The sequence below is a fragment of the Scyliorhinus canicula genome, chromosome 3 (genome assembly GCF_902713615.1).
Source record: "Scyliorhinus canicula chromosome 3, sScyCan1.1, whole genome shotgun sequence".
Taxonomy (NCBI): Eukaryota; Metazoa; Chordata; class Chondrichthyes; order Carcharhiniformes; family Scyliorhinidae; genus Scyliorhinus; species Scyliorhinus canicula.
Genome location: NC_052148.1, coordinates 210,511,362 through 210,534,197, shown reverse-complemented (window position 1 = coordinate 210,534,197; position 22,836 = coordinate 210,511,362). Strand labels below are relative to the sequence as shown.

The 22,836-nt window shown below is 45.0% G+C and overlaps 1 protein-coding gene across 3 annotated transcripts in view; it reads right to left on the bottom strand.

Annotated features, from left to right (window-relative positions):
* Window positions 1–26: 26 nt before the first annotated feature.
* Window positions 27–22,836, bottom strand: part of LOC119963269 (tolloid-like protein 1) — a 484,046-nt gene continuing 461,236 nt past the window's right edge. For all 3 annotated transcript variants that reach the window (XM_038792118.1, XM_038792119.1, XM_038792120.1), the window contains 2 exons: window positions 7,614–7,864; window positions 27–2,229 (listed from right to left, as the gene is read on the bottom strand). In XM_038792118.1, the coding sequence (XP_038648046.1) occupies window positions 2,095–2,229; window positions 7,614–7,864 (386 nt within the window). In that variant the 3' untranslated portion in view covers window positions 27–2,094. The remainder of the gene's footprint in view (window positions 2,230–7,613; window positions 7,865–22,836) is intronic.

Genomic DNA, 22,836 nt, shown 5'->3' with positions numbered 1-22,836 from the left:
GGATAAAGTATAAACTGTCATTCAGGTAATGTTTGTAGAAACATATTTATTAGTGCTAGTGATGTTTTCATGGACATTAGATAGAATACAGATACAAATAGATTAATTGCTGCTAACTTAATTAGCAACCTACTGTGTGAAAAACATTGCAAAATAACATTTCCTGCAATGAGATTTGATTTTACTCCTGAACCTTGACCTGGAAGAACCTTTAACGAGAAGCTTCAGAAGCCACAATTTTCTGGTTATAAACAACAGCAAAAAATAAACAAAAAGAACAAATAAGCTACAGCAAAACAGACTCAAGTGGAACTTGGCACATACTGTAACATTTTCACCATTCAGCTAGAACACAAAAGTTGAACCTTGCCTTATAACGCCTTTGTAAATTAACACATAATGATGCATATTTAATACTAAATGCTCCATATTATGGATCTCTTGGTGGAACATTAAAAAAATGGCTAGACCTTGAACCAGTCTAGAAACAGGCTACTCAGCATGTCTGTACATCAACGGCATTGAAACATTTCATTGTGTATAACTTTTAAACAGGTTGACTGTATGACCTTTTATACATGGCAAAAATAAGAAAAAAGTTCAAGTTGTTCAATGATTTCGAAACATGTAATCAAAGCTTTTGTTTCACAGAAAGATTTGTCTGTCATGTGCAAGGATTTACAATGAATCACTCTAAGGCATTAATTATTTTAGTCTCCACAGGCCTACTGCTTGAATAGCACGATGATTTCATCTGATATCCAAGCTGATTTTTGTCTGTGTCTTTCTGCTTATGTCTGAACTAGTTTTGATATTCATACAAGGTTCTCAAGATTATTGGCTCATAAACTCAAAATGCTTCTGAATGTGGAGTAGCACCATAAGAAATCTGTTTTACATTACATTTTCTGTGGTCTTTTTCATCCTTCCGGGGTTTAATTCTTCTCTTCAGTTTTGATTCATCCACAGTTTTAAAGAAGACATCCCAGTATTCCAAAGTTGAAGTTGAAAAGTGGGAATATGGTTTACATATTTAACCTTTCCATTTTGTCCCACTCACTGAAAATCGTAGCACTTCAATTTATCAACAATTTTATTACAGATTTTTTAGCACATGGATAGCTATAAAGTTACTGTTAAGGAATTGTCATTAGTAATTTTTCTTTTGTGTCATTCTGTGACCATTTTGTTCATTCTATGTAGAAACACTGTGAAACTGGTCATCTATTAATTTAATTTGCATACACATACAATTCATTTGCTTACAACTTCAGGTGATTGACATAATACAGTCCAGAGACGCATTGATCAGCTGCAGCCTGACAGCAGGCCTCATGATATCCTTCTAAGTGCAAACTACCAACACAAATATTTAAAAAAACTATCCTGGAACATTCCTATAGCAAAGTATAGAAAATGCTATCAGGATTTTCAATGCTCTTCAATCTGTTTTTGGTACTGAAGGAATTCACAGTTTGCTACAGTGCATGAAGTCATGTAACAGAGAGACATGGTCTCAGATAATACAGTCAATAAAGACATCTAGTTAAAAAAAAATGGGAAAATGACTTGCATAATCCCATAAATTATGCAGTAAATGGTTTGCCTTTATACTGTTAAACCACATGTTGAAAATTGAACAGCACACTAAGAAATGCCTGTTTCCTTCCTTTATGTCCTTGATGCCTGACAAAATAAATCTGTGAATGATACACAGAGAAGCTCGCTGTTGTTTGATGTAGGTTCATTCCTATGGATATTGCAGGTGGCTGAGATGAAGAGCAGTCTGCATGGGAATATTTTCACTGAGTGAAACTCTGTAGTCTTTCGTGACCAAAGTTAACACAGCACACAAACCTTTATAATCATCCTGCAGGAAGGTAGTACTCGATTGCTGCAATTCAGTTCCCAGGGTAACGGTTAGCCTGCGCTTCCGAGTTTTCATTGAATCTTCCACTGAAATACTTCACCTTCACACAATCAACGCAACAATTTATGTCCTTCAGTTCCTCACTACACTCTCATTACAAAAAAGTTCAGGTTATTTTTGCTTTTGTTAAAAAAAGAGAAAAGCAAATCATATTGAGGATCAGATTACTTTTTGGTTTGAAGAGCGTCTTGGAACTTTGTACTTGTATATCGTATATGGAATCCCTTTTTGTTTATTGTGTCATCGGTATGGAAATGAAGTAAAATAGCATTTCCTGCTGAATAGATTTCTTCAGGTGGCTGCAAAAATGAAAACAAATGAATAATAATAACGACTTTGGAAAAGACAATTGGGCCCAGAACAACATGCCAACAACTTGCATTTATATAGGGCCTTCAACCTACTAAAACCATTCAAGGCACTGAATAGAAACACAATTAGGTAAAACTGACATTGAGAACCGGGAGACATTAGGATGAGTGACTTATAGCTTTGTTAAAGAATTAAATTTTAAGCACCAAATAGGTGGAGAACAAGATTTCCTGCTAGCTGTGTGGCTGCACAAACAGGTAACAATCAGGAGAGCATGTGCAGGAAACAAACCAGTCATGCACAAGCAGCGAGCCCTTTAAGATGCATGCTTGTGCAACTCCACAGCAAACTTAAAGGGGTCACACTATAACAAATGGCTGTGCAAAACAAAGGAATATTAGAGAAAACATCAGTGGTGAAACTGAAAGGTTCAGGAGAGGAATTCCAGAGCTTAGAGCTTGATGGCTGAATGCATACCACCAATGATGGGGAAAGGAAATGTGTAAAAGCCAGAAATTAAGAAAAGTTCATGCAGGATTGTAGGGTTGGAGAAATTTACAGAGATATGGTGCAGTGAGACAATGGGCACAATTCTCTGGTTCAGAGCCTAAATGCTCCCACTAAAGGAGAATCAGGAGTGTGTCCTGCTAGCCATAGGTGCGTTGCCAAGGTAGCATTGTCATATATTTGCTGTGCCAAAATATCCATAGCAGAAAGCAAGCCAGTTTCCTGCACCACCTGCTCTCAGACCTCCATTTTGAACTGGCACCCCAATCACAGCATCCAGAGGCCGGCCTCCTTCACTCCCAGAACAAAAATCTTGACCTTCCCCCCCTTTGACAAGTGGAGCACCCCCAACTCCTCATCAAGCATGGGCATCCTCCCCCAACCATATTAATAACGGGTCAACCTATGCCTCCCCACACCATGCATGCATGAAGGTGACTCGACCTTCTGTGGTTAGAAATGATGCAGTTACAGCAGTTAGCGTTTTTGAAGTGGCCAGTAGCTATCAATCAGAACATAAACATCCTGGTTCGGGTCAATGGAAGGTACTTCAAATGTATTCAAGCGTGAAGAGAAGGATAGATAAACAAACCTCCAGCCTGTTATGTTTAAATAATTAAGATTTGGAGTCTGCACATTCTCCCCGTGTCTGCGTGGGTTTCCTCCGAGTGCTCCGGTTTCCTCCCACAGTCCAAAGACATGCAGGTTAGGTGGATTGGCCATGATAAATTTCCCTTAGTGTCCAAAAAAGGTTAGGTGGGGTTATTGGGTTACGGGCTTAAGTGGGGCGGTGCAGACCCGATGGGCCGAATGGCTTCTTTCTGCACTGTATGTTCTATGACTATGTATGTTAATCAAAGGCTTGTCAAAGGTACTGCACTGTGAAATTAAATTCATGCCAGCATTTCAAAGGATCTCAGAGGAGTGCAAATTGTTAAGTGTTATGGACTTTCTCGGAAGGTTCTGATACTTCAAATGGCAGTGGTTTTAAAGGTTAGGGCTGAGGGAGCAGATGTGAAGAAAGGGGAAGTCTTTCTGGCTTGAATCTTCAATACTGACTGACCTGCCCATTAGCTGGCAGTCAGAGCATTTCAGAGTGAGATGGCCATTTCAAAGTTTAAATAATTCACAGGCAAGGGTGATGATTTTGAGCAAAGAGCTCCCTGAGCTCACCATGCCAAGAGTAATCTCCAGCTTGTAGAGGGCCAGAAGGGACAGTCCATACACGGGACCCTCATCCAAGGGGAGGGTCCCGAGGTCAAGCCCTTACCCCCACCTCAGTCCACTCAACGCCCATGACCTTCCTTCTACAGCTGGCAGTGACAAAGGGGTACGAGAGCAATGGACTAACATCCTTGACCATTCCCTCCTTGGAGTACATTGCACCAGGACAGTGTTTGTTAAGATCTGCACCAAAGCCTGTCCGGTGGGATTCCCATCAGAGGGAGTGGATATCAGAGAATTAAGCAGGGGGGCGGAGATGGTGGTGCAGATTCAGGTTTCCAGCCCATTAATCACATCCAGATGAATGCACATGATCTGTGTGCATGTTCCCAGCAGTGCGGGTTGGACCAGAGACTGGGGATGGGTCAACCATCAGTGCAAATCTCAATTTTAGGCAGAATTCTCCACCTGATCAGGATTCCTGGGCTGGATTCTCTGCACCCCGACACCAAAATCGCGGCCGGCACCAGAGCGGAGAATCCAGTTTCCAACATGGAATCGGGACCGGCGGCGGTTCCCCAATTCTCTGGGCCACGAATAGCGGTGTGCTCGGAGAGTACGGCACGCCGCGTATTGCCTACCTGCAGCCATTGCTGGAGGACCACCCCGCCATTCTGCGCCCCTGACCAGCTGAAGTCGCGGCGGAGTGGATCTAACATGGATTTGCCGTTCGGGATACTAGTGTGGCGGTTGCGGATTCAATCCGCGGCCGCCAGGGTCTGGGGGTGGGCCGATCGGAAAGCGGGGGGGCCTTATATGGCACCGCGCTAATTTTGGGCAGGCGGTCCGGCTTGGGCACATGGCCAATCGGGGGCACTATTTGGAGGATCCAGCTCCATGGTCTGAATCCGCCAAGGAGGACGGCGTGGCCGCTGGAGTTGCTAATTTCACGATTGTTCACTGCTAGCCCCCTGCAGGGCTATGAATATGGGGCCTTTTCATGCTATTTGTTCATTCTATGTAGAAACACTGTGTAACTGACATTGTCCCAGATCTTAGCGGTGGTGAGCGGAGAATTCCACCTCATATAGAGATTTGAACACAAGGACAAGATTGTTAAAGCTGAGACAATGATGGAATGAGAGCCAATCTAGGGTCCATGAACAAAGGGGAAAATGGTACAGGTTAGTATGCTGACAGCAGAATTCTGGATGTGATTAAGTTTTTGGAAGGTGGAAGATGAGAGGCCAGCCAAGAGAGCAATATAATAGTATGGCACAGTCAAGACTGGAGGTAACTAAGGCCAAGATAAGGGTTTCAGCAACATTTTGACTGAGGCCAATTAGGTTACAGAGATGGAAAGGATATGGGGTCATAAACATAGTTCAGGGTCAAATAGGACACTGAGGTTGTGAAGAATTGAGAAATAGGATCAGGAATCGACCATGTGGCTCCTTGAGCTTGCTCCACCATTCAATATGACCATGACTGATCTCTGCCCCCTCTTCACTTTCCTTCCCCTTCACATATTCCTTGATTCACTGAGAGATCAAAAATCTATATTGCCCTGCTTTGAATAAATTCAACAATGGAACGTGCACAACCCTCTGGGATGGAGAATTTCAAAGATTCATAACTTTGAGTGAATGAAATTCTGCTCATCTCAGTCCCAAATGTTCAGCCTCTTATTCTGAGCTGTGGCCAATGTTCTAGAATATCCAGCCAGTGCCTTGTCAATCACCTTCAGAATTATGTGTGCTTCAATGAGACCACCTCTCATTCTTTTAAAATCCAGAAATATAGGCCTCAATTTACTAAGTCTCTCATCATAGGACATTACAGGAACCAATCTGGTAAATCTTTGCTGTATTGTCTCCAGGCTGATAAATTCTTCATTAGTGACCAAAACTGATCACAGTACTCCTGCTTTTGTTTCATCAAAGACCTATACAATTGTAGCAGGACTTCATTATTTTTGCATTCCAATCTCCTTGCAATAAAGGTTAACATCCCATTTGCCTTCCTAGTAGCTTGCTGCCCCTGCATGCTAACCTTCTAAGATCCTTGTACGAGTACACCCCAGCATCAACATTGAAAAGTGTCATGCCTTTAAAAAGAAAATTTGGCTTTTCTACTCTTTTTACCAAAGTGAATAACCTCACATTTCTCACATCAGCCACCTTGTTGCAGCCTGCATACCCCCCTCAAAGCTTACATTCCCACCTAGCTTTGTATAGTCAGCAATCTGGATACATTACTCTTGATCTCTGCATCTAAGTCATTAATATGGATTGTAAATAGCTGAGGTCTCAGGGCACACTGACATAAAGATATTCCATTCACAAGTTGCATTTGAGACAACCTAGAATTAATCTTGCAAAAACAAAATAGTGCCAGAATTTAATTCCCTGACACTATTATATATGGAAATATATTTAAATAATGTCACGACTACTTGGCTGATTTGTAGTTGAATCTTTCCTTCTGTTTCAACTTAATAATTTCAGTACTTGTCACCTTGTACCTCTGTTGCACCTCTTAAAACTCCATCATTTTAAAACATGTTAAGTACTGTATGTAACAGTTTTAATGCAGATTAATGCTAGTATATTAGAATGTTAGCGGAAACTTATTATAGCTTTGAGCATATATTTATTCTATGGAAGAAAGCAACGGCCTTGAATTTGACAGTATCTTGGCCTAACCTGCAACAGGATGGTGTAATCCTTGAAACAGTTAATTACACCATTTATCCAGAGGTCTGCCAATATTCTGCCAAAGTTAGAGAGGAGGATTAAGCCAAATGCCACAGAAATTCAAGGCCAATACGTTTTACATTATTTAAAAGGAAACATGATAAGTGCAGGAGGGAGAAAGGAACAGAGGATTTGTTGATAGGGTGAGGTGAGAAAAAGATGGAAGGAGGCTGGTTTGGAGCATATACATTGGCATACACCTGTGGACTCAATGGTCTGTTTCTGTGTCATAAAATTATATGTAATTCCATTTGACATAGAACATAGAACAGTACAGCACAGAACAGGCCCTTCGGCCCTCGATGTTGTGCCGAACAATGATCACCCTACTTTAAACCCACGTAACCCGTATACCCGTAACCCAACAATCCCCCCATTAACCTTACACTACGGGCAATTTAGCATGGCCAATCCACCTAACCCGCACATCTTTGGACTGTGGGAGGAAACCGGAGCACCCGGAGGAAACCCACGCACACACAGGGAGGACGTGCAGACTCCACACAGACAGTGACCCAGCCGGGAATCGAACCTGGGACCCTGGAGCTGTGAAGCATTGATGCTAACCACCATGCTACCGTGAGGCCCCGATTGGCCATGTGCCCAAGCCGGACCGCCTGCCCAAAATTAGCGCGGTGCCATATAAGGCCCCCCCGCTTTCCGATCGGCCCACCCCCAGACCCTGGCGGCCGCGGATTGAATCCGCAACCGCCACACTAGTATCCCGAACGGCAAATCCATGTTAGATCCACTCCGCCGCGACTTCAGCTGGTCAGGGGCGCAGAATGGCGGGGTGGTCCTCCAGCAATGGCAACATTGTTGAGAAAATTTAGTTAAACTCAAAGAGTAAAATTAGTCAACATTACCACCATTTTATAGAATCAGTAGAGGTTACATCTTAAATAGTCAGTGTATAACAAGTGGCTAAACCACATGTTTCTTACCCCTGATCCGCAGAATTGTCCAAGCCTTGAGGCTGTGGTATCAAACCCATCAAACAATTCAATAAAGTCGTAGCCACAGTCCGCTTCCACTTCCACTTCAAATGTCTGGAACGATAACTCCACCCCATATCCTTTTTCTGCTATAATCTGCCACTCGCAGTCCACTTGGCCTGGGTAGTTATTGTCTCCAAATTGAGCGTGGGAATACAACTCCTTGGATTTTATTTCAGCCTTCAGTCTCCCACCACATTCTAAAATGAAGAATTCACAACACAGTCACAGATTTGTACCATAGTATATCCCCTCAGGAGGTCACAATTACAGACAAGCAAGGCCACATGGACCATCTTATTACATCCACTCAGTTTTACGGCATCCAATTGTTCTTCAAATGTCAAAGAAACTGAGCCTCCACTATTCAATCTGAAGATCCATTTAATGCTCTGATCATTGTTTTTTGTGAATTTCTTAATATATAATAATAGCTTATTGTCACAAGTAGGCTTCAATGAAGTTACTGTGAATATATGTCCTCAACTTGACATGTACTCTCATGTTCCACGCCGGAAATTCAATTGAAAGTAACCAGTCGTCCTTGGTCTTTCTGCACTGTAAATTCTAAGATATGATTCTACGGTAGCCTGAACAATATTTATCCCAAAAGTCCCATCAATCAATCCTAATAGGGGATGGAGGTGTAAAGGGGTTGAATGTCCGTGGTGAAAAATATAATGTTCAACTTTGTAGCCAGGAGTAGAATACAGGTCAGAGGACAAACACTTAATTAATTTATATATCATACTACTGTTTGCTATTTTAGTAGAGAAGTTAACCTATTAAAAGAGCCGAGTAATAAATTATGTGGTAGGCATTTATTCACTTGTTATCCCAAAGTCTGTGTCAACTTTGAAATAATTCCAGAGAACCAGGAACAAATGACAAAAGCAAGGTAGTGCAAATGTTGTAAACCTGATAGGTTATTGACCTGAAGCGATAACTCTCTCCACAGATGATGCTTACTCTCTGGAGCATTTCCAGCATTCTCTGCCTTTTTAATTTCAGAAATAAAAGACCTCGTGATTACACGATTCAGGTATAAAAGGAAAAAGAAGTCAAACACCATTTAGTAGTTCTATGGATTAAACATGTTTAAGGCAGAATTTTGCACCTCATTAAATGTAAAATGATCTGTTATTCAAGGAATTGATGAATCACTTGAAAATCATTTTCTTTAAGGTATTTACTTCAATTTTCACCTGGAAAGTCTAACCATGCTATGCAGAGCTACAGCATTGTGTAAGCACTGCTGCCTCCCAGCTCCAGGGACCCAGGTTCAGTTCCAACCTCGGGTGACTGTGTGGAGTTTCACGTTCTCCCCGTGTCATAAGAACATAAGAACTAGGAGCAGGAGTAGGCCATCTGGCCCCTCGAGCCTGCTCCACCATTCAATGAGATCATGGCTGATCTTTTGTGGACTCAGCTCTACTTTCCGGCCCGAACACCATAACCCTTAATCACTTTTTTCTTCAAAAAACTATCTATCTTTACCTTAAAAACATTTAATGAAGGAGCCTCAACTGCTTCACTGGGCAAGGAATTCCATAGATTCACAACCCTTTGGGTGAAGAAGTTCCTCCTAAACTCTCCTAAATCTACTTCCCCTTATTTTGAGGCTATGCCCCCTAGTTCTGCTTTCACCCGCCAGTGGAAACAACCTGCCCGCATCTATCCTATCTATTCCCTTCATAATTTTAAATGTTTCGATAAGATCCCCCCCTCATCCTTCTAAATTCCAACGAGTACAGTCCCAGTCTACTCAACCTCTCCTCGTAATCCAACCCCTTCAGCTCTGGGATTAACCTCGTGAATCTCCTCTGCACACTCTCCAGTGCCAGTACGTCCTTTCTCAAGTAAGGAGACCAAGACTGAACACAATACTCCAGGTGTGGCCTCACTAACACCTTATACAATTGCAGCATAACCTCCCCAGTCTTAAACTCCATCCCTCTGGCAATGAAGGACAAAATTCCATTTGCCTTCTTAATCACCTGTTGCACCTGTAAACCAACTTTCTGTGACTCATGCACTAGCACACCCAGGTCTCTCTGCACAGCAGCATGCTTTAATATTTTATTGTTTAAATAATAATCCCGTTTGCTGTTATTCCAACCAAAATGGATAACCTCACATTTATCAACATTGTATTCCATTTGCCAGACCCGAGCCTATTCACTTAACCTATCCAAATCCCTCTGCAGACTTCCAGTATCCTCTGCACTTTTTGCTTTACCACTCATCTTAGTGTCATCTGCAAACTTGGACACATTGCCCTTGGTCCCCAACTCCAAATCATCTATGTAGATTGTGAACTATTGTGGGCCCAACACGGATCCCTGATCGCCAACCAGAGAAGCACCCATTAATCCCCACTCTTTGCTTTCTATTAAGTAACCAATCCTCTATCCATGCTACTACTTTACCCTTAATGCCATGCATCTTTATCTTATGCAGCAGCCTTTTGTGTGGCACCTTGTCAAAAGCTTTCTGGAAATCCAGATATACCACATCCATTGGCTCCCCGTTATCCACTGCACTGGTAATGTCCTCAAAAAATGCCACTAAATTAGTTAGGCACGACCTGCCCTTTATGAACCCATGCTGCGTCTGCCCAATGGGACAATTTCTATCCAGATGCCTCGCTATTTCTTCCTTGATGATAGATTCCAGCATCTTCCCTACTACCGAAGTTAAGCTCACTGGCCTATAATTTCCTGCTCTCTGCCTACTTCCTTTTTTAAACATTGGTGTCACGTTTGCTCATTTCCAATCCACCGGGACCACCCCAGAGTCTAGTGAATTTTGGTAAATCATCACTAGTGCATCTGCAATTTCCCTAGCCATCTCTTTTAGCACTCTGGGATGCATTCCATCAGGGCCAGGAGACTTGTCTACCTTTAGCCCCATTAGCTTGCCCATCACTAACTCCTTAGTGATAACAATCCTCTCAAGGTCATCACCTGTCATAACCTCATTTCTATCAGTCACTGGCATGTTATTTGTGTCTTCCACTGTGAAGACCGACCCAAAAAACCTGTTCAGTTCCTCAGCCATTTCCTCATCTCCCATTATTAAAACTCCCTTCTCATCCTCTAAAGGACCAATATTTACCTTAGCCACTCTTTTTTGCTTTATATATTTGTAAAAACTTTTGCTGTCTGCTTTAATATTCTGAGCAAGTTTACTCTCATACTCTATCTTACTTTTCTTTATAGCTTTTTTAGTAGCTTTCTGTTGCCCTTTAAATGTTTCCCAGTCCTCTAGTCTCCCACCAATCTTTGCCACTTTGTATGCTCTTTCCTTCAATTTGATACTCTCCCTTATAATTTCCTTAGATATCCACGGTCGATTTTCCCTCTTTCTACCGTCCTTCCTTTTTGTGGGTATAAACCTTTTCTGAGCACTGTGAAAAATCGCTTGGAAGGTTCTCCACTGTTCCTCAACTGTTCCACCATAAAGTCTTTGCTCCCAGTCTACCTTGCTAGTTCTTCTCTCATCCCATTTTAATCTCCTTTGTTTAAGCACAAAACACTAGTATTTGATTTTACCTTCTCACCCTCCATCTGTATTTTAAATTCCACCGTATTGTGATCGCTCCTTCCGAGAGGATCCCTAACTATGAGATCATGAATCAATCGTGTCTCATTCCACAGGACAAGATCTAGGACCGCTTGTTCCCTCGTAGGTTCCATTACATACTGTTCTAGGAAACTATCGCGGATACATTCTATAAATTCCTCTTCAAGGTTGCCTTGACCGACCTGGTTAAACCAATCGGCATGTAGATTAAAATCCCCCATGATAACTGCTGTACCATTTCTACATGCATCAGTTATCTCTTTGTTTATTGCCTGCCCCAACATAACGTTACTATTTGGTGGCCGATAGACGACTCCTATCAGTGACTTTTTCGCCTTACTATTCCTGATTTCCACCCAAATGGATTCAACCTTATCCTCCATAGCACCGATATCATCCCTAACTATTGCCCGGATGTCATCCTTAAATAACAGAGCTACACCACCTCCCTTACCATCCACTCTGTCCTTCCGAATAGTTTGATACCCTCGGATATTTAACTCCCAGTCGTGACCATCCTTCAACCATGTTTCAGTAATGGCCACTAAATCATAGTAATTCACGATGATTTGCGCCATCAACTCATTTACTTTATTCCGAATACTACGAGCATTCAGGTAAAGTACACTTATGTTGGTTTTTTTACCTCTGTTTTGAATCTTAACATCTCCAGTTTTACTCCTTTTAGTATTACTGGGCCTATTCACTGAGCTCCCCTCAGTCACTGTACCTTGTACTGTCGCCCTTTTTGATTTTTGACTATGTCTTCTCTGTCTTGCACTTTCCCCTTTACTTCCTTTTGCTTCTGTCCCTGTTTTACTACCTTCCAACTTCCTGCATCGGTTCCCATCCCTATCCCATCCGTGTCATTGCGGATTTCCTCCAGGTGCTCCGGTTTCCTCCCATAGTCCAAAGATGTGCAGGTTGGGTGAATTGGCCATGCTAAATTGCCCCTTAAGTGTCCAAAAGGTTAGGTGGGGGTACCGGGTTATGGGGATAGGGTGGAGGCATGGGACTAAGTAGAGTGCTCTTTTAAGGCCAGGTCAGACTCGATGTCTCAATGGCCTCTTTGGCACTGTAAATTCTATGATTCTAACTATAAACCTAGTCCTCATCTACCAGTACTCAAAACCCACAAGGAGAATTGCAGAATTAGACATAGTGGGCGGTACTCTCCCCCCACCCCCACGCCGGGTGGGAGAATCACCGGGGCGCCGCGTGAATCGCGCCACGGTGCCCCAACCCCCGCACGTGATTCTCCCACCCCCCCAAAACAAGCGGCGCGCGAATCGCGCCGGGTCAGTCGGAGAATCTCTGCAAATGGCGAGTGGCGATTCTCCGGCCAGATGGGCCGAGAGGCCGGTCCGTCACGACAGAGTCCCACTGGCGCCATCCACCCCTGGTCGCTGCCAGCGGGAACGCTCGGGGGGCGGCCTGTGACGGGGGGAGAGGGAGTGGGGGGGGGGGGGGGGGGCTTCTTCACCGGGGGGCGCAGGCTGGCCTCTCCCACCACCGGGCCTTTATTCCACCGCGGCCGGCCCCTGAACATCCACGCCATTTTGCGTCGGGGCTGCCGCTTGTAAGAAGTTCCATGCGCATGCGCAGGATGGCGCGGCCCAACTGCACATGTGCAGGATTGAGCTGCCCCAACTGCGCATGCACGGGTTGGCGCGGCACCCATTTGGCGCCGCGTAGGGATGCTGGAGTGGCGCGAACCACTCCAACACCGTGCTGGTCCCCTGTGGGGGCCAGAATAGTTCGTGCCCGGGCCCTGCTCACGACGGCGTGAAACGCGACGGCGTTCACAACAGCACGGGCACTTGGGCCGCGGAGCGGAGAATCGCCCCCAGTGACTCAACCAGATTTATTCCACATTGAATGCTTATGATGTCCTTCACAGCTTGATAAATAGTTTCTGAAGAAATTAATCTAGAGTTTATTGGCACGACTGATAGGCCTCGTCGCGTCACCACGTCGGCCAGTGATGCTCAGATAAATGTGTTGGCGCCCGATGCTCTCGAGGCCCGGGAACGAACGGCAGTGCCTGGAAGTCCTCGCCATGGTGCTGTTTAGCATTGGTGGACACAAATGTGGACCAGGCATAACGGAACCTGGGTGGGGGTCTCACAGGCCATCGGAGGCCCCCGGGTAGTCGGGCTCTGGGCAGGACGATACCTTGGCATCCACACTGCCACTTGGGCACCACGGCACTGTCAGCTGGGCACCATGGCAGTGTCACTCAGACACTGCCAGGCTTCAAGGGTAGCACTGCCAGGGTGCCATGCTGGCAGTCCCAAGGCAGCACGGTAGCATGGTGGTTAGCATAAATGCTTCACAGTTCCAGGGTCCCAGGTTCGATTCCCGGCTGGGTCACTGTCTGTGCGGAGTCTGCACGTCCTCCCCGTGTGTGCGTGGGTTTCCTCCGGGTGCTCCGGTTTCCTCCCACAGTCCAAAATGTGCGGGTTAGGTGGATTGGCTATGCTAAATTGCCCGTAGTGTCCTAAAAAAAAGTAAGGTTAAGGGGGGGGTTGTTGAGTTACAGGTATAGGGTGGATACGTGGGTTTGAGTATGGTGATCATGGCTCGGCACAACATCGAGGGCCGAAGGGCCTGTTCTGTGCTGTACTGTTCTATGTGCCTGGGTGCCAGGTTGCCCATGCCAGGAATCAGGTCCCGGGGTTCTCGCCCTTATGGGGTGAGGCAAGGGGGGGGTGGAGGCCGGAAGACATGGTGGGGGAGGGGGGTCGAGAGATAGGGGCGGGGGCAGCATTTTAAAATGGGGCCTGGATTTCTTTCTGCACTGACAAGCTCAATTAAGGTAAGTGCGACCTCACCGGGAAGTTCCTCACCAATGTCAAATAATGAGTCCCTTTAAAAGCTGCAGGTGCCGAGAATCATCTCGCTAAACACGTCCATAATGGGATTGTTTTACTCCCGTTAAATCTTGCCCTATAAATAAGTTTGTTAAGTATGGTATGCCAGGCTGGCAGTGCCAAGGTGCCCAGGTAGCACCAGCAGTGTCAGGGTGCCATCATACCCAGACGGAAACCACTTGGGGGCCTCTGACCTCCTGGGAGACCCCACACCCAAGTACCGTTCCGTCTGCGGGGACCAGTACTGAACAGCGCTCACCCAAGGTCTCCAAGACGAAGGGGTTAGATCCCAAAGCCTCTGTAGATAAGGGAGATGCCTATTAGAGTAAGACTAGCTGCCTCATTCAAATATGCAGATTTACCAAATACTGATCCAACCCACAGTTCAAAACGCAGTGTCTCACGAGATCACGGTTGATCCCGCGAGGCGTGCCGAGCCGCGTAGATCCCGGAAGACATCTCTCCCGGCATGCAGGGGCAGCAGGGTAGCATGGTGGTTAGCATAAATGCTTCACAGCTCCAGGGTCCCAGGTTCGATTCCCGGCTGGGTCACTGTCTGTGTGGAGTCTGCACGTCCTCCCCCTGTGTGCGTGGGTTTCCTCCGGGTGCTCCGGTTTCCTCCCACAGTCCAAAGATGTGCGGGTTAGGTGGATTGGCCATGCTAAATTGCCCGTAGTGTCCTAATAAAAGTAAGGTTAAGGGGGGGGTTGTTGGGTTGTGGGTATAGGGTGGATACGTGGGTTTGAGTAGGGTGATCATGGCTCGGCACATCATTGAGGGCCGAAGGGCCTGTTCTGTGCTGTACTGTTCTATGTTCTATATGTTCTATGTACCAACCGGGCTGCACCGGACGGGGGCACAGCGTGGCCAGTAGATAACACTCTCTAATTGAAACTCTCACATAAAACAGATCACACCAAAGTTGTAAAAGGCTGCCAGACAGAAGTAAAGAACGATAATAGAAAGCAGCTGTTGGCTGATGTTTGGTCTCAGCGTGATTTAGGGAGATGAACAGCTGTGTTTTGGCAGCGTATTTCCAACATTTAAATTTCACCGTCGGAATGAACCCAGATTAATCACAAAATGTTCGTCTTGTGTTTCAAAAATGTCAACAGGCAACTTAATAACAGAAAGCATACCCCACTTCAATGTACCCGAATCCAAAATATGATTAGTGCTTAAGCTGATCACATATACATTTTAGCACCAGTTAAAATATATGTAGCAGTCTCAGGCCGATACCAATCTGCAGCAGTGAAGGGCTGACAGTTCTAAGTTAAAGTGTTGGCTGCCCTGTTACTCGCCGTAGAGCTTCGTATTAGTCTGCTCGGACACGTGGAGAGCTGTTTTTCAACACTTTCATGCTGATTTGACATTATAGCCACTATCTGCTAACATCACAAGAGCTCAAATAAAGTTTAGAAAAAGCTCTCAGGTGATGTAGTGAATGACCTGTAGCCATTTTAAATTTGGCTTTCCTATGGGCTGTGGTCATACTTCAGGGTTGCGGAAAGTACACAGCTGTCCTCATGGCTTTTATCTGCATGGTCTACAAGTGACCTAAATCACTCCACACTGGATCTGGGTAGAGTGCTCTTTCAGCGGGTTGGTGCAGACGTGATGGGCCAAATGGCCTCCTTCTACACTATAGGGATTCTATGATTCTATGAATTTGTCTTGATGCAAATTTGATAATATGATTGGCCAACAAATGCATGTTGTTTTTAGAACTGTTGTGTTCATGCATTGTTGTGGCAACTGCTGAGATTTCCTAATTATCCATATATTGCCTTGGAAGTCAACCAAATATATTCAATGTGCACAAAAAACAAAGAAACCATAAGCTGCTCTTATTTTTGTCCAATGCAATTTCTAAATAGGTTCCATCAAAATATCAGATTGATCTAAAGCAACCTGTCTTTTTAAAATTTTATCTTCAGAATTTATTTATCCTTCCACTTTACTGCCAGCTGTTGAAAAAGTAAATGAGATGGCACATACTACCAGAAGGGTTAACTTTTGATTTTTCTTCTGAAGGCAATGAATTCTCGCATGATAACTTTAACTTATTGCTGAAGGTGCTGACTCCCTGGTGTCTTGGGTCACAGGTCCTTAGGCACCCATTGACCTCTTGATATTTCACAAGCCGTCATTACTCAAGTGTAGGTCCATAACAACAACAGCAAGCACAGGCTCTTCAGTGAGAGATGAGATGCTGCACTCGGTTCTGGGCACCACACATCAGCAAGGATAATTTAGCCTTCACGGGGCTGTATTCACCAGAATGGCACAGGGACTGAAAGGGTTAAATTATGAGGGCAGGTCTTGTAGAGTTCCATTGCATCCCCTTTTGTCTGGAACGTTAAAGGTTTATTAAATGAGGTGAGCAAGCTCGTTGAAGAATTTTGTAGGTCAGTTAAAATCTTTTTTTCTGTAGTCGGGGAGGGCGTAACTTTAAAATTAGGCGTTACAAAATGCTTCTTTGCGCCAAGGGTAATGGGAACTTGGAACTCTCTCCCCCAAGAGGCTGTTGCAGCCATTGAAAAATTAAAGGCGGGTAAATAGAGGTAAGAATCAGATTCAGCTATGGTTTAATTGTAAGTGAAAGAGGTTCTGGGGATTGAACATTCTCCTCCTGTTCCTATCTTCCTGTGTAATCCTGTCTTCACCTTACACATATACACATACAGAAGTAGTAACTAGATATCAGTGGAAGCAGGAGATCCAACCAATTCTCGCCTCCAAACCCAAAGAGGTTACGGCAAAACATAACACTCCAACTATCACTTACTTTCACCATGGCCAGTCTGTGAATAGTTATTTTAACAGAGTCTAGAGCTCAGGTTTTGAATGTTTGACAATTGAATTCCTGAACCACTGGAGAACAATCTTCTAGAAAAGGTTATTTGCTAAGTTTGGGAATAGAAAAACATCCAGCAAATAGGGCAGAATGAGCAACGCATGAACAACATAGACATTAAAGAGGTTTGGAAGGGACAGTCAGAATCTGTACTCTACAGCTAGCTAAGAAACTATTTCAAACTGGAACATACATTTAGTATTAGAAGAAAATTGGGCTGGATGTCAATTCTGCATCAGATCTAGTTCATCAATTGGAACAGTAGAGGGTGCTGTAACCCTTCTCATGTCTTTACTGAAACATGTCTTTATAGATTGTCACCTGCCATCTGGAAAGCCTCATTAATGGTCAAAATTAAAAATGACAACCCATTAAACCCCAGGCACATCGTCTTTAATATGATCTGACATCAAGCTAGGCTCAGTGTAGCCCCATGACTTGAATGACACGCTAAACAGGACAGAAGCGTTTTGCAGCATCAGTGTGCTACTGAACTCTTGACATCTCATGCAGTTAGCACTCAAAATATTTACCTGTAACAACTGTGCAACACACTTCCTTATTTGCCTTTCTTTCGTAGTTATTCCAAATCAAGAGCTACCAATCTTGGAAACAGGTTGAGCCATTGACAATAACACTTCAGTATCGTATGTTCCATGTTCTATGCCATTAAGTGTAAAAGGGGTAACATTCTAGTCATTGAGACACATGAAAATGCACATCTATGATATCATTAGATGTCCAGAGGTATAGGTATACTGCTTTACATTAAAGATCATCGTCAATGGCGAGAGTGCCATTTTTCTGTCATCACTGACACATTTTCAGCATTTAAGGTCCTGAAAAAGCGCTGTTAATTTCTAATAAAGGCACAAAATACTGAAAATACTCAGCAGATCAGGTAGTATTTATGGAGATATATATAATATATATACATAGAGACAGAGAGAGAAAAAAAAACAGAGTTAATAGATGGAATTTTCCAAAAGCATGGCAAAGTGTCAGGTTCTGACTGAAAACGTCTTTCTCGCCAGTTTTCTGGCCAAATCTTTCTGACATTTGGCAGGGGAAAAACAAAATCGGGGGTTATGTTTAGCGCTGTCACTTTGGAGGGGCAAGGCCACATAAAGTCACCAAACCTGGCTACACAGAGATCGGGACGCCAACGTATATGGGTGCACCAATCAGGAACAGATTTTCCTCACTCCTTCTACTTCTTTTCTCTCTGCCCCTCTGAGATCTTTTCCACCTGTCCATTTCCTTTTCATTTCTCCTCTCTGTCTGTCACAATCCCAGACCAGGCCCCCAACATCTCCAAAAGGTTAGGTGGAGTTGTGGGGTTGCAGGGATAAGGTGGGGAGTGGGCCTTGGTGGGGTTTTCCTTTGGTGTATGGGTGTAGACTCGATGGGGCAAATGGCCTCCTTCTGCACTGTAGGAATTCCATGATTATCTAATGGGCAGCACGGTAGCACAAATGGATAACACTGTGGCTTCACAGCACCAGGGCCCCAGGTTCGATTCCCCGCTGGGTCACTGTGCGGAGTCTGCGCGTTCTCCCCGTGTCTGCGTGGGTTTCCTCCAGGTGCTCCGGTTTCCTCCCTCAGTCCAAAGACGTGCATTTAGGTGGATTGGCCATGACAACTTGCCCCTAGTGACCACAAAAGTTGGAGGGGTTATTGGGTTGCGGGGATAGGGTGGAAGTGAGGACTTAAGTGGGTCGGTGCAGACTCGATGGGCCAAAATGGCCTCCTTCTGCACTGTATGTTCTATGTTCTGTGTAACACTGAACTCCTTCTCACCCCCCACCCTCCCCCATGGCCATAGAGGACCCCCGACAAGCTTCGGAGCGATCCCCCCACCTATCGGAGTCACTCTTCCCCCCTCGCGTACCAGCAACCCTCCCCCATGCATTCTCCAACGCGCACGCCTTGCTCCTCCCATCACACATAAGGTGAAGCAACCGCCCCCAATAGGAAAGAGTTTGCACCCTCCCTGCCCCTCTCAATGCCCTCTGGCCTGCCCTCTGCCACTGCCAGGGTGCTCGGGGTGCACTGCCCAACCTTGACCCTCAACCACAGGGCCTCATTGTGCTGCTGTCGTGATGTTACACCGTCGCGGGGGGGGGGGGGGGGGGACGACGGCATCACTCGTAGCTGGAAGGTACAGCGCAAAGCCATTTAATTACCGGGGCTGGTTTAGCACACTAGGCTAAATCGTTGGCTTTTAAAGCAGACCAAGGCAGGCCAGCAGCACGGTTCAATTCCCGAACCAGCCTCCCCGAACAGGCGCCGGAATGTGATGACTAGGGTTTTTCACAGTAACTTCATTGAAGCCTACTCGTGACAATAAGCAATTTTCATTTTCATTTTATTTATCATAATTATATTTAAATTCACTTAAATTAATGCAATTCAGATTCACGCCCAGATCACGTCACTTCTGGGTGTGGGAGTGAGAGGGGTCAGGGAAGGTCTCAGACCAAGATCTCACTGGCGCAAGTCTGTTATCACCCTTGTGCAAGATACAGCACCAACGTCGAATGGGCCAGAAAAATCGTGCCCAATGTTTGGAGAACTCCCTAACTTGCTGACTATTTCCAGCGTTCTTGGTTTTATTTTCAATTTCCAACATGTGCATATTTTGCTTTTTCACCATTGGTCGCTGCTTTGCATATTTTCTTAATTTTCTTAACCTGGACATCATAGTAACTGCAAATGTGCCATTTTGCCAACTAGAGATCACACTAAAGTATTAAATGCAAGGGAATATAATCTACTTTGTAGAAATATGTTAATCTGTTTTTATTTTTGGAGTTTGGTGATTCCGTGAAGCTATAATCTTCAATTACTATTACAATCTTAAATTACTATTACATTCTTCAAGTACTATTATAATCTTCAATTATTATTACATTCTTCAATTACTATTATAATCTTCAAATACTGTTACAATCTTCAATTACTGTTACAATCTTCAACTCAAGACATAGACATAGAAATAGAATTTACAGTGCAGAAGGAGGCCATTCGGCCCATCGAGTCTGCACCGGGTCTTGGAAAGAGCATCCTACTTAAGCCCACACCTCCACCCTATCCCCGTAACCCTGCAACCCCATCTAACCTAAGGGCAATTTAACATGGCCAATCCACCCAACCTGCACATCTTTGGACTGTGGAAGGAAACCGGAGCACCCGGAGGAAACCCAGGCAGACACGGGGAGAACGTGCAAACTCTGCACAGATAGTGACCCAAGCAGGAATCGAACCTGGGACCCTGGCAAGAATTGAACTGGAATCGAACCTGTGAAGCCATAGTGCCAACCACTATGCTACCATGCTGCCCACAAGAAAAATGTGACTGAAGGTTAAAATAACCATTGCCACAAGGTGGCACTATTACACCACACACTGGTTAATGATTATCAGTGCAGACGTCCAATTCTATTGAAATTAAAGGAGTTTCAATGGGAGGTGGAAAAATACAGTACCTGACTCCGCATCTAAAATGACGACGCCCATGGATGTAGTACATTTAATGTCGGGAAAATGTTGCAAAGTAATTCACAGGGTTGAAAGGCAAAATAGTTGGACTAAAAAAAAGAGAAATTTGGCTTGATTTTAGCTCTCCGAGTGGTCGGCGCTTGAGGGAGTTAAAATCTTGCCCACCAATAATTAGGAGGAACAACCAAAAATTTGGTCAAAGAGGTGGGCTTTAAAGAGGGTCTTATGGAGGAGGGGGAAATAATTCCAGAGAATGATGCCTTGTCAGTTAACGGAACTGTTACTGGGGGGGGTGAACGTAGGGGGTTAGAGAAACAGATAAGGGTGGTATTTGCCACTACTATTGCTTTGCTCCTGAGGCTGAGTGAATCACTTCACATTGTGGTCTCCCTGAAAGCAAGTGCATGGCCCAACTTTATGTTATGGTGATGCCTATGGATGAAGCACTGCAGAAATTTACGGCTGAACAAAAATTTAACTTAATCAATTGATTGGATCTGAAAGCTGCTGAGTTGTGATGCTTTGTAACTTTAAAAATTCTGATTATACATTCAAATTTAAGAGCGAAACATAAAGGCAGGAAATTGCCTTTCATAGAGAGCCCTCAGATCCTGAGCAGACCAGCTGGCGAATGTACTCGCAGACATCTTCAACACCTCACTTCTTCGCTCCGAGGTTCCCACCTCCTTCAAGAAGACCACCATAATACCAGTACCAAAGAAGACAAGATAGCATGCCTAAATGACTACCGACCGGTGACCCTGGCATCTGCTATCATCAAATGGGGTAGCAGGGTAGCAGGGGTAGCAGGGTAGTAGGGGTAGCAGGGTAGCATGGTGGTTAGCATAAATGCTTCACAGCTCCAGGGTCCCAGGTTCGATTCCCGGCTGGGTCACTGTCTGTGTGGAGTCTGCACGTCCTCCCCCTGTGTGCGTGGGTTTCCTCCGGGTGCTCCGGTTTCCTCCCACAGTCCAAAGATGTGCGGGTTAGGTGGATTGGCCATGCTAAATTGCCCGTAGTGTCCTAATAAAAGTAAGGTTAAGGGGGGGTTGTTGGGTTACGGGTATAGGGTGAGTTTGAGTAGGGTGATCATGGCTCGGCACAACATTGAGGGCCGAAGGGCCTGTTCTGTGCTGTACTGTTCTATGTTCTATGTTCTAAATGCTTTGAGTGGCTAGTCATGAGATGGATCAACGCCAGCCTCCCAGACGGTCTCGGTCCATTGCAGTTCGCCTATCACCGCAACCGATCCACAGCAGATGCTACCTCCCTGCCCCTACAATCAACACACGACACCTCGACAACAAGGCCACCTATGTCAGACTACTGTTCATAGACTACAGCTCCGACTTCAACACCATTATCCTGACAAGACTAATAGCCAAACTCTGCAATCTTGGACTTGACCACTGCTTCTGCAGCTGGATTCTTGACCTCCTCACCAACAGACCACAATCTGTCAGGCTAGGCAACAGCACCTCCTCCACAATAGTCCTCCACATCGGGGCCCCACAAGGATGTGTGCTTAGTTCTCTACTGTACTCCTGAAACACACACGACTGTGTGGCAAGATTAAACTCCAATTCGATCCATAAGTTTGCGGATGTTACGACTGCGGTGGGTCGTATCTCAAATAATGACGAGTCAGACTACAGAAGGGAGATAGATCATTTGGTTGCATGGTGTACCGAAAACAACTTCTCTCTAAATGTCAGCAAATCCAAAGAACCGATCATCGACTTCAGGAAGCGTAGTACGGCACATGCCCCCATCTACATAAATGGCTCCAAAGTGGAGATGGTTGATAGCTTTAAGTTCCTGGTGGGGTCACCATCACCAACAGTCTGTCCTGGTCCACTCACATTGATGCAACAGTCAAGAAAGCACAACAATTCCTACAGAAGCTAAAGAAATTCAGCATGTCTGCATCGACTCTCACAAACCTCTACAGATGTGCCTTCGCGAGCATCCTACCCGGCTGCGTCACAGCTTGGTATACCAACTGTTTGGCCCAAGATCGCAAGAAACTGCAGTGTGGTGAACTCAGCCCAATGCATCACACAAGCTTGCCACCCTCACATTGATTCTGTATACACCGCCCGCTGCCTCAGGAAGGCAGACAACATTGTCAGAGACCCCTCAGGATTTGCTCTCTTCCACATCTTTCCATTAGGTAGAAGATACAGAAGTCTGAAGACCCGCACATCCAGACATAGGAACTGCTTCTTCCCCACAGCTAATAGGCTCCTTAACGAGTCTCCCTCAGACTGATCTGTTCCCTGTAAGACGTGAGGACGCCCTATGCTGCTTTTGTTCATGTATTTGCTTTGTTTGGCCCTTGTTCCGGACTGTA